General features: G+C 40.4%; 1 protein-coding gene across 2 annotated transcripts in view; it reads left to right on the top strand.

Annotated features, from left to right (window-relative positions):
* The window catches only part of PTCHD4 (patched domain containing 4), an 80,690-nt gene that overhangs the window by 24,502 nt on the left and 43,180 nt on the right, over window positions 1-13,008 (top strand). For both annotated transcript variants that reach the window (XM_023924300.2, XM_023924301.2), the window contains exon 2: window positions 423-903. In XM_023924300.2, the coding sequence (XP_023780068.2) occupies window positions 423-903 (481 nt within the window). The remainder of the gene's footprint in view (window positions 1-422; window positions 904-13,008) is intronic.

Raw genomic sequence — 13,008 nt, 5'->3', positions numbered from 1 at the left:
ATGTGTCAAGTAATCACAAATCCTCCAGAAATTAATTATCATCTCACACTTTTTGTAGTAATTGGAGATTTGTCATTGTCCATCAGTTAAATGTGAAAGGGCATCCTCTCCCATGGGGTGAGGAGCTTGCATGCAACATTTTGGTCCTGGATATCTGGGAATCCCAGACTGCAATAAGTATCTGAGCAATCCCTGAACTGCAGCACAGAAATGCAAATGAGCCTATAATGAGTAAGACAGAGTTGTGGCAGGGAGCAGGGACAGATCCCAAAGCCCAGCGAGGTGAATGGCAAGGCTCCTGTTGAGTGCAGTGGTGTCTGAGCAGAGCTCTCAGCATGTCTGTGAGAGGAGACACAGCCTATCGCTGCATCACGTCATAAACATGATAACCACACGCCCATCTTTTCTGCTTTCTCTCCCAGGATGGAAGGAGAAGTTTCATTGGCCACCAGCTTGGAGGGGTTATGGAAGTGCCAAACAGCAAGGACCAGAGAGTCAAATCAGCCAGAGCCATCCAAATCACTTACTACCTCCAAACATATGGCTCTGTCACCCAGGACCTCATTGGGGAGAAGTGGGAGAGCGAATTCTGTAAACTGATGCACAAGATGCAGCTGGATCACCAGGATCTGCAGCTCTACTCACTAGCATCCTTTAGCCTCTGGAAGGACTTCCACCAGACCAGTCTCTTGGCCAGGGGCAAGATTTTGGTGAGCCTGATGCTGATTCTTCTGACTGCTACCCTCTCAAGCTCCATGAAGGACTGCCTGCGTAGCAAACCTTTCCTGGGACTCCTGGGAGTACTCACTATCTGTATTTCCAGTGTCACTGCGGCAGGGATATTTTTCATTACTGATGGAAAATATAATTCTACTCTGTTGGGAATCCCTTTCTTCGCTATGGGTAATTATTTATCTTCATAATAATAGGATTAACAGAGTTTAATGACAGAATTGTAAATTACATCCTGGGTTATAAAGTGCAGATTTTACTTTGAGTGAAAGTCTAAGTCATTTTCATCTTTCTAAATTGATCTGTGCCTTGCCAAAAAAAAAAAAAAGGAAAAAAAAAGAAAGAAATAAAAAAAAAAAAAAAAAAAAAAAGAAAAATAGAGACAAAACAAAGCAGTAGCAACAATAAAAAGCAAATGACATTCCTGGAATCTCAGCCAACATGAGAGAGGGGCAGTGTTATTGATCTCTGCTACAGAATGAAGGAGAAATTGTTATTGAAATGTAGTCAGCTCAGCAGACAAAATGGATATGTGTTGACCCAACTTTGATGGGAGGCAAGCCAAAAGAGTAAGTTAAATAGGAGGGTACCAAGAGAGGGCAGATTTTAACACCCTTACCAAGAAGGGCTTTTTTTTGAGTTCTGCCTGAAGGGCAGAATGAGACAGGATGGTGTAAGAATAAGATTGATGGACTTTATCTCAGAGAGGAGATTACAGTTGTGGTGTTTGCCCGGCTGAGAGCACAGAGGCCTGTCAGGATCTGTGGCATGTAATCCCTTGGTTTGTGAAATCCTAGATCAGCTGCACAGATTTCATTTGCATTCCACGCAAACAGGGGAAGGTGTGGAAGAAGAACAAATGTAAAACCCAGCTCTTTAGGCAGAAGAATTGCTTTCTCTGTAACTGTCTGGTTCCAAGCGCTTCCAGTGCATCCATGTGGTTGATGAGTTTGCTGGGAAGTTGCATTTGAGAGGCAGAGGGAAAGGTGCCCAACTCAGTTATGGAGGCAGTGTTTGGTACCCTCACATCCACGCTTGTCAGAATTTTGCCATACCGTGAGTCTGAACCCCAGCGATGATTCTGAAATATCTCAGTGGTGGCAGCCCAGAGCTAAACATTTTCATGCTCAATTTCTGATGGCAGAGAATCTTACCTGTGGCCAGAGCTCCACATTCTTACAGCTAATTTCTTAAGTGCTATTCACACTTCAAGTCCTCAAGAGCAAGTACTGTGTTATGCTAAGAGTCAACTAAATAGCAAAGTTACAAGCCAGACTCAAGGTTTGAAGAAGGGTCTTATACTTTCCTTAAAACCTCAATCTCCCAAAAGACCATATTTTCTTATCTTCCCCTAAGAAAATTCCTGTGGGTGTATGCATCCCCAGTCCAAACCTCCTACTTAATCTAGGCCTACTTAAACCTCCTACTTAATCTAATAATGCATCTGTGTCACTAAACAAAAGGCTGAGCTGTGGCCTCATCAGTCCTGCTCTCAGAGTCTCTGGAGCAGCTGCTTGAGGTGGGAAGGAGTGGAATGGAGGGATTGGTTGAAATTCCAGAAGGCAAAGAGAGGAATGAGACAAAAGACCCCAAGGAACTGAATGTTTGGTTCAGCCTCATTAATAGTGATAAGGCTGTGCCAAAGTCTCTAATTCAGTCATCTGCACTGTTGAATTGTGGCAATGGTCCCTGACATGGACTGCCCTGTGCCAGCTCTTCAGATTTGTGCATGGCTCTGTGGTGTCAGAGGAGTTGATGGAAGGCAAGTGCTGAGATGGGGAAGGGAAGAAAGCCAGCAGAGAACATGCCAGATTGTGGCAGACAGATCCTGACCTGTATGAGGGGTGTGGGTTTAGGAAACAAAGAATGGAGAAAGGCATGAGGTGAAGAGGGGGTCATGCTTGTTAGCAGATTTTGACAACCTTTTCCTTGTGTGTCAGGAGGTGCATATCAAAGGAGGAAGCAAAAGGCACTGGCTTGCTTGTGTAACAAGTTGAAGTAGAGGTGAAAAAGCCCTGAAGTGATGAGAAGCACCTTCCCTAAACTGTGCATTCCTCTGTTGGTGTCTCTTTTTAGATGGTTGGAGACATGGGTAGTACATTCTCTTTGACAGGTCCCAGACTTGCCACTCCCAAGGAGCTCCTCAGTTCAAACCTTCTCTGCAGCCCCAGGGTGAGACACAGGTCAGAGCTTCTGAAAGCAGAGTGCCTCAGTTTCCCACCTCAGTAGTCCATGACTTTGTTTGCTGTCTTAGGAAAAGTAACATTTATAACTTTCTGTTGTGTTTTGCCCTGTCATTCTTGTCACAGCCACTGCCAAGAGCAAAAGGAAAGGAAAAAACATCTCTTGAAGTGAGATGTTTGCAAGGATTGTTTCTATAATATTATATTGAATGCAATTCAGGTTGAAAAAGAAAGCATTTATGTAACTTCTTCTGAAATTTCATTCAGGAGTCTCAGACTGAATTGAAAATATCATTAGAGAACAGCTTGCAATGCTTGGGAACTGCTGTTTATAAATATTAGGCAGCACTTACAGTTTAGTGGAGGAAAAGACAGGCAGAATATCTTATTAAAGTCTTACTGGGTTACCTTCTGCAAAGAACCGTGTGCCTTTAGTCCCTCAAGGGACACTGCCATTTAATGAGACCTTGCTCTGCCCAGAGTACCAAAGCCCTCACTGGGCAGGGTTTTCTGCTGGACCTGGCTGTCATGGACTGATATGACAGCTCAGAGTAGAAACAGGAAGACCCCAGGACTGTTGATTCTGGGGGTCAATAAATAACCCTGGCCCACGTTATTCCAGTGTCCCTTGCTGCTGGCACAGCAGAAAGCAAACATCAAATGATAATTGAGTGAAGGTAGAAGAAAAAGTGTGCAGGGTGGGGTTTCCCTGAACTGCAAATGCCAGATTTGCAAGTCAAACTTTCAAAGTCAAGTTACTTAGATTTAAAAAACTGAAACCAGGCAATAACAATGACAAAGACCCTGCAAGTGCAATGCAGAGTACACAGGCAGCATTAATTCTGGCAGCTCCCAACTTTGGAACACTTCAACCTGACATTTGCAAACCATCCATTTAAAGCACATTTGTTTGGTCAAAAATATGCAGTTCCTTCTAGCATTCACTTTTCAAAGGACTAATTTTAATGGAAATTTTGTTATATTCTGGGCTTGTCCTTTTCCCTGCAAGGGTGACAGGATGCTACCATCTGAATGACAGGAATAACCCTGAAAGTTTAGATCCACAATTCCTCTTGCAGTGCAGAGCTTCTATAGGTTTCAGTAGGTGACAGAAGCCTATAGAAAAGCGGAATGTTTATATTTTTCTAAATCTAGACTGAGTGACCTCCAACATAATTATTTACTGTAGTCCTGCTGTGAGGGAATGGTCTGCTGGGATAAAGCACATCTCTGCTGTACTGGGAGAAGAGTGTTAGCTCAGACTGGCTTTTCTTTATCCTTGAAGGTGAAAAATTTCAGTCTTAAGTTAGGCATGAGGACAGTGGTGGGAAATCCTGCTTGCTCTGACTCTCTTTTCCCAGCCACAGTTTCCTCAGACAGCTGCCTTGGAAAAAGTTTTCTCAGTACAATGTCTACCACTGCATTTTTGCAGTCATTCAGGAGAAACTCTTCAGGAGGCTCCCCCGCAAATCTCTGGCTGCCAAAATCTCCTGCAAACAGGATCAAGAGAGGCTGAGTTTTAGCTGCTCTTACCCCAGACAAATGGATAAATGTTGTGTGTTAATGCAAAGGCACTTCTTTAGTTTCAGAGCTTCTTTGTTTATCAGTTGAGTCGGGCCTAAATGCTTTATTTGTCTTTCTTTTTAGTCAGAATTTAATAATCTGTGTGTGAAATCAGAGGAAATAATGAGAAAAATGAGACTGTTCTACCTCACATTTCTCTTCTGGGACAAATAAAACTTGCAGTTTCTTCTACAAATTTAGCATCAGCAGAGCTGTCACGACTGCCTAGGTTTCAGACAGAGGATAGAGGGTCATATAATTAAGTTTCAGATTTGTTCTAGCCCTGGTTAGATGTTCACATCTGCCTTTTGTGTTTAGATTCATATGCAATTTCAAAGGGGTGTTATGTACATGACATAATTATGGTTTCCCATGCCTAATCATCACTAATTAATATAACCAGAAGGTTAACTACATAATTGAGATATTATTGCTCCCATGATCTGCTTTTTAATGCACAGGAACCAGACTGATATCATCAGGGAGATAATGATTTAACTCAGCTGAGGTCCCAACTGTGTATTTTTGAAATGCAGGTGCACAAATTACATCATTTTACATTGCAATTATTTTCGACCAGTCCATGAAGTACTTCATTATATAGATTAGTAGAAATCTTATTATTAAAACCCACCTACAATATAATTATAGTGTAATTATGATTTTTGTGCTATAAAGGGTACATGTTTCTTAGAAGGCTGGATTCACAGTGGATGTGAAAAATATTTCCTGTCGTTTGTAAGGCCAGACCATGAAGTCCATAAGATATTTGTGGGAACAGCTGTTTGTAACTGACTCTTTAGAGAACATTAATCTCACTGAGTGCCCTACCACACATTGCAGTATTGCTGCCACTCCTGCCAGTAACCAAACTGCTGCTAGAGTAAAGAGGTACAAAAACTTTAAGAGCCAATAGGCTTCCTGTGTGCAGCAGTAGCCCCGTGCCTGATGTAAGAGCTCAAGATGGATGGCAGAGATTGTACTTTCAGTGCAGACTTTTCTGTTAAAATTTCCCATTATTCATTCCCTGGAGTTGTTCAAATGGAAGGAGGAATCAAGGCAATATCAGACAAGACTCCAGGCAGTTATTAGCATTTCAGATAGAAGCCATCTACCTCTTTCAGATGGCAGTTGTTGAAATAATGACTGGTGATCACCTTTCAGTAAATTTAAGATGTCACAGTATTATATTAGCAGCAGAGTCATGGAAAATTGCAGGAAAAAAGCCCTAGTTCAGATGAGAAATTATTTTTTTCAAACCTCAGAAGACAAATGTGAGAGCCAAAGTACAGGCTGTCACCAGTTTACCTGAACATGAAGTTTCACAGTATTCTAACCTTTGCTTCAAGCAATGGACTTGCTGATTACAAATGTGACAGAAACATTCCATGGGTGACTCAGACTTTGGGTTTGTCCTTTTGATGCAGCAGTAAAGCAAATCCCATATGAATCTCATGCTGCACCATCACCTCCTGTCTGGGTGAGGAGCAAGAGAATGACCCTGTAGAGAAAGAAAGTCCTGATATAAACTCCCACCCCTCCATGCCTTAAAATGCAGTGAATCTGTTGTTCAGATGTAACAGCAGTTCATGTCTCCACACATTCAGCAGACCTTTAAGGGCTTAATTATAAAATTTCTGTTTTATTTTTTATTTTATTTATTTCCCCATAACATGGTGTAGTTCCTGACAAGTCTATTTCCTGTTGCAGTAGGTGGAATTTTTTCATTTCTAAAGGAAAGAAATTTTACCCAAGAACATGACACATGGAGGCATGTACAGCAGATATGCACAGACTGCTTTGAATCCCTTAGAAATGGGATTCTAACCCTTCTTTTCCTGCAGAGACTCTTCAGAAGGTCTCTTATCAACCCAAATGTCATCCTCCAGGGATGGTGGGGCTGCAGGGCTGCAGGTCAGTGGCTCTAAGACTCAGCACAAGTGACCACTGCCCAGCACAGACCACCACTGCCAGATCCATAATGACAGAGTAAATACAAAACACATTCTCTGTGTTTGTTGTTTGAGAAAAGGCAGGTAAAGTCTAGCTTCTTCAGTCGCTAGTTGGAACTCAATTAACCCATTTGTCCCAAGAGAAGTCTCCAAAGAGTGTTGTCTGTTACTGTTGTTGGTATTATTAAAACATCTTCCTTGGCTCTCCACTTGCAGCTAACAGGCTGGTAGCTGTCATTTGAACTGCTTCGAAGTTTCTGCAATCATTTCTAAGATTCTTTGGAAAATGTGAATTAATAAGAGAAGAGACCATGATTTAAGCTAAAAATTCAAAGTCTGAAAGGAATTATTTGCTTTTGCACTTCAAATGTATGATTTCTACTCAGTCAATACACCAATTCAGTCCTGATAGAAAAGAATATTTCCTCTTCAGATGCTTCACACATTTGTCTGAACACCTCTTGCTTTCATTTTTCTGCCTTTTCATGGCAATGCTCATTCCTGCCAATGGGTTATTTAAAGTTCTTTATTGGATGCGCCTTTTCTGTGTGTTGATCTCATTAAAGAGGAGTTTCATTCCTTGTGCTCAATGAACATCACATTTACCTTTGGCTAATTTGGGCTGGAAAGGAGCTGCCTCCTGGCAAAAATTATTTAGCTCTGTGTATATCATCCTTAATAGGGCACTGACAAATCCAGCCTCGAAGAGCACCAATAGCAATTCCACAACCTGCATCAACAGCTTGTTCCAGGGCTTAAAAAGCCATACATTTATAAAGGTATTTCTTAACATTTCCACTGCTGCATTTTGCACCTATAAACTCCAGGGTCTGTCTGGCTCAGCTGTGGAGTGTAATTTTTCACAGTACCTATGCATATGCAAATACTTTTCTAATATTTTATATGTGGGGCTGCACTTATTTCAGTTTGGATATAATTTCCTGCCAGATCCTTTTCTCACAGATATTTTACTATTAGTTCACACATTCCTGTGAGCTCCATACACACAGGAAGATTGATGGTGGCTTCTGGTCTCTGCAGGAAAGAACATGTGGGGTAGGCTGAGGATGTGTGCTGTGTTCTTTAGTGTTTTGAGGAAATATTCAGCCTTGCCCTGCTGTTTCTTTTGAGCTGGGAAGGAAAGGTGGGCTCTGTTACTCAGGAAGCACAGAACAATGAATGTTCTATGCTCCATCAAGCAGGCTGTCCTCTTGCCTTAGATTCTGTGATCCTCTGCAGGGAAATCCAAAATTGTGCCTCTGGGTTTTGGGCAAAAACTAAAGCCAGCAAATGTATTTGTTTTTCTCCTGGAATACATTTTGTGTGCAAATCATCCCTGGAATTCACTGCTGTGAGATATGGTTGTGTCTCAAAATTTAGAGTGACAAAGAAAAGGTTGGATTTTTACACAGCTAGCTAAAACATCTTCATTATTTTGAATAATATTGCAACACTAAACCATAACCATAAGGAAGAAGCATAAAAATTAATGACCATGCTAAAAACCTGGTTCAAAAATTGGTACAAAGAAATTTCACTTGTGAAGAAATTTTCCCATATCTGCCTACTTTTAGTCTGATAATTTTCCCCTGAAGAGTTTGAAAAAGAATACAGAACTCAATAGACCATTTACCAAATGCTCTAAATCAATATTTCTCTGCTATATCCATCTGCAATGTTAAAAACTTTGCACAGAATCAAGGTTTAAGGAGTTTATTGCAAATACCAAACGAACTAAAAAGACTTTACTCAACATTGTATCATTTATATGTCCTTTGTCACTAGCTAGTTAAGATTTTAATAATTCATTTTTATCTTTCCATTCCTGATCCTTTTTCACTCCATTTCCTTCCCGTGGAGTGACTTCTCCTCTCTGGTGGGATAACTGCCTGCAGTCACATCCAGCATGCACGACCCACAGTGGCTCAGGGCTCACTGCTCCATGAGCAGCAGCAAATGTTCATGCCACCATCATGTGCCTCTGTTCCTGGCCTTCAGGGAAAGGTATGACAGCTGACTTTCCATGTCTTACTCCTGCTGGATTTGTACAAACAGGTCATGTTTCATCCTCACTTGTCTGATGTGAGATGAGGAAGGAGATGTTATTTTGGATGCCCAAAGTAGCAAGGAAAGCTGCAGCAGCTGAAGATGCAGGCACAGGGCTGAAGAGGGTGAAAACCTCAGGCCTTTGCAGCTGTGGATCACTAAAAATACTCTTTAGTTTTTGTTCTGCAAGAGTGAGCACACTGTCCTCACTGTCTTGGCTGGTTTTCAGTGAGGATAATTGCATTTGTCTCTTCCTCTGATTCCCCCTGCTGTGCAGGTCAGATGCAGTGCTGGTGAGCATTGCCTGGCTCCAAGCATTGTGCAGGTGCTGCTCTGGGAAGCAGATGTTAGTTTTTACCCAGACGTGGCTGAATTTCACTGGTGAATGCAAAGGCCACATTATGTGGGTGGCTCAGCAGTCTCTAAAATCATTCTGACTTCCCTGAGAGCACGTATCTGTTCCTCTGCATGTTGTCCATGCATTTTCCTGCAGTCATCCCTGGCATTTCAGCACTAGGAAATTTTTTGCTCATACTCTACCTTCCTAAAGTCCAAGGAGGAAAATCATTCCTCTGCAGCCTGGTATTACACTTAGACCTTGCCCTACCAATCTATATTCAAATGCAGATTTGCCCTGGTGTTAAATACCATAGCTTTTCCTGGTGTTATGAACTCCATTGCTGTTGATATCCTGCTTTTAAAGAAAATTGTTGTGCTAGCATTGCCATGAAACCATTCAGTACTATAGCATTTTGCAAACTCTGCAGAAACTCAGAAACCACAGGGACAACCTACTAGAAGGAGCACTTGCATTGTTTTATAAAGGGGTACCTAAGGGCAGATTAGTGCACCTGGTGATTCCCTAGAGGGTCAAAAATTCTGTATTTCTTTACATTTCTAGCTGATATTTTTGTTGTTACTCTTGAGAAATTGTTATCCTGCAGGGAAGACATAGAGTTGCAAGAAGCTGAAGGTGGGAAGATGCTCTGCATATTGAGTGCAGAGCAATGAAACCTTCTGTCCTTCTACCATAACTGGAAACTGATTAACACAAAGCTCTCTGCTAATGCAATTTAAACCTTCTAAAACTAGACTGAGAGACTTGGGAACAAAAATCCTGTTTATGCTTAGAATAGATATCACTGAAAAATGAAACTGTGCAAAGAGCAAAACCCAAACCCATCTAAAGCACTCTCTTATGGGGGCAGCTGAAAAGGAAGGCTCCAAAGGAGAAGTGCTGGCTGCTGTCTTGAAAGCATTACCAGAAAGTGGCATGTTGGAGCTGTACAAAAGCTAAGTATTTTGGAAAGCAACCCACCAGTGCAAATATCCCTCCCATCACACTCCCAGTCAACTTCAAGACACTATTTTTTGGAGAGGGAACTGCTGGGCTCACCTAATCTTCTACTGGAAAAATAGAATCATAGAATCACAGAATGGTTTGGAAGAAACCTTAAGTGCTATCCAGTTCAAATTCCTCTGCCATGGCCAGGGACACCTTCCACTAGACCAGTCTGCTTCAGGCCCTGTCAACCCAGTCTTAACAATTCCAGGAATGGGGCATCCACAGCTTCTCTGGACAACTTGTGCCTGGGCCTCACCTCCCTCACAGGGAAGAATTTCTTTCTACCATTTAATCTAACCCCACCTAATCTAACCCCACACCACCCTCTTTCCGTTCAAAGCCATTCCCTCTTGTCCTGTCACTACATGCCCTTGTCAAAGTCCCTCTCTGAGCAGCTGTGCCTTTTGTATTCCTTTATGTGGACTTTCAATGTCTCTCCCATCAGAGCTGAGAAAGAGTATGAATTTTATCGTGCAGTTAGCCTGCCTTTAAATGAATAACCTTGGTAGGATATTGAAGCAGGGAAGGCTTTACTAATCATAGATGGAGATGTTCTAATGCTTTCTTAGGTTATTTGGAGTCAGACAATACAGTTAATGAAGCAAGTTTCAAAAGATCTCTCTTACGTGGATTTTGACCTCTAATATACTGATTCTTCCCCTGAAGGGAAAGTAATAGAATCCCTTTATGGACTATTTAAAAAAAGAAAAAAAAAAAAAAGTGTAGAAGTTTTTGATTATTTTAAAATTGGTCAGGAAGTATTAAAGTAATTGGTGGTCAAGGACAGACAAACAAGACCAAATGCATAAACTGAGCAGAATAAGGCAAAAATGTCAATCAATTTCTTTATTTATTTTTTAAAGTAAAAAACTGTATATGTGGTTCAGTTTTATAAGAATGAAATTGATAACCACATGGGAGTTTTGTTCACAAGCTGAAAAAGATACTTGTCAGCTCTTAAATTTCTAGAACATTGTCAGTGCTCCAGGAGAACTTTTCTTGTATTTTGTGACCTTCTTTACCTGACCCTGTCACATTTGCATTCCACTTCCCTAGGACCTGCCACTGCATTGCCAAATGCACAGCAAATAATGCATTCCTTAGGAAATCTTCTATTTTAGCTATTGAGAAACTCTTCGTGGACTTCTCTCAAAGTTCATTTGAAATGACAAACATACTTTTAATTTCCTCAATCATTGTCACAAATCTCACTATCACTGTCTTTTCCTGGAGCACATTGCAAGGTTTCTAATTCCCAGAGGGGATTGTTTTACCTGACATGAGTAAGGAAAAGTGAAAACATCATGGAAATTGTTGAAAAATAGAGGCTGATTTTAACCTGCAGATCAGGTTCTTTCATTTTTCCCTCAACAGTGAGTGGAACTGTGAACTGATCCCCTATTAGCTTAAACAGGACACACTGCTCATTTTGGAAAACTCTCAGCCCTCAGTTGCTCTTCAAAAGAGGGGCCTTCCAGCTTTTTCATGAGCTTTTTCCACCATCTCTTCTGAATTAATTCAAGTATTTTAAAGTTTTCAATTCAAATATCACCAAGTTCCAGCAAAATTAGACAGTTACTTCGCACAAATTCCATCAAAAAGAAATGGTCAAGAATTATGTCAGTAGCTCACGAGTAGGAAACCTTTTATTTCCTGAAGAAAAAAAGTGATAATTTTCTAATTTTCATAATTTTCAAATTGTTTACTTTCCAATCTAAAACCTCATTTTACTTTTCCTCTGGGAAAAAAAAAATAATAAAGAAAAAAGGGTAAGAAAAAGTCAGGGTGTGAGGAAATAAATAACAGAAAACATCCAGGAGATGCTTTCACTATTTAAATTGCAAACACAAAGGAAAAAAATTACATTTTTTTAGATAAAACATTTAAGTACAAAAGTTCCAACAACTTTCTTTTCAAAAAACTTAATGTAAAATATGATGGCAACAGATGTTTTAACACCATAAATCAAGCATCTATCTCAAAAAATTCAGTACATTTTATGCTATAAAATGATTTTTAAATGTGCATGATATTATGGAAAATATGTCTTATTAGATAAACCTGATTTTTAAAAATTAATCTCCACACTTATAGGAGAAAAGAAACCATGCTGGTATAGTCTATTTAAATAATGGCAATTTGATTCACTCTTGCACAACATTTTGAAACATGCATGGATTTCTACTACATTAAATCATTGTAGCTTATATTAAATATAATAATGAAATATTAAATCGTAAATGCACACTCTTCCTGCTGGAAATATATAAATAACTGGAAAAAAATGGTATTCAACATCTTTCTCCATGTTCTGGAATGAAAAAGAAATCAATAGTAGTAAACTTCTTGGATAATGCAAGGTTTGGCAGATAAAAAATAATGAAAATGCAGCCCAAGCACATCATTAAGCAGCTCATTTTGTCAACATGTGCTCCATCACAGTTAAGTGCTGGATTATGCATCTAGAAACAAAGAATGTATTCACATTTGCAAGATGAGCAATTGCATCCCCAGAAAAAAACAATGAGATCACAGTAGATAATGCAATGAATATGAATTCCCAGTGTGCTGCTGCTGTTAACACAGGAGGAAGAAATGGGAAAATTCTGTTAGGGAAAGAATGGGAAGGTGACATCAGTTAGCAGAACGACTTTAGGAGGATGTTGGCTGGCTCATTGGGTGGACTCACCCGATAAAATGCAGAGGTCTATCATGTATGCAGCATCTCTGTGGCACTGCTGAGCCAATCCTAGAGTGCATTTCATAACACACTGGAAAACTGGAGTCCCCTGGGAGGAGTGGGATGTTCATGGAGCACTCAACAGTTGTGCAGGGCAGGTGGAGATGGTATAACACGACCCCCATGTCTGAAATCTGCAGGAAAACCATTTGATATGAGAATAAAGACACAATTCTTTTACACTAAAGCAATCCATCATTGGGTTGGTTCTTCAGGCCTTGATGGACCCTACGATTAAAAAATTAAGACTAAGACTTCATTTTGTAGGGTACAGATTAGACCTCAGAACTGTGATTTTGATGCAGAAACAAATCGTTGCAGTGATTTGGCATATGATGGAAATAATTTTCCCTCGTCTCAAAACCTATGAAGTTTCTGTTACGAAAGAACAAAAATTTTGTCTTCTGTCTGTGTAACAAATCAGATTTGCTTATGCTCAACCTAAAT

The sequence above is a fragment of the Cyanistes caeruleus genome, chromosome 2 (assembly GCF_971803275.1).
Source record: "Cyanistes caeruleus chromosome 2, bCyaCae1.hap1.1, whole genome shotgun sequence".
NCBI lineage: Eukaryota > Metazoa > Chordata > Aves > Passeriformes > Paridae > Cyanistes > Cyanistes caeruleus.
The sequence above is the reverse complement of the archived record's forward strand: the minus strand, read 5'-3'. Positions and strand labels throughout refer to the sequence as shown.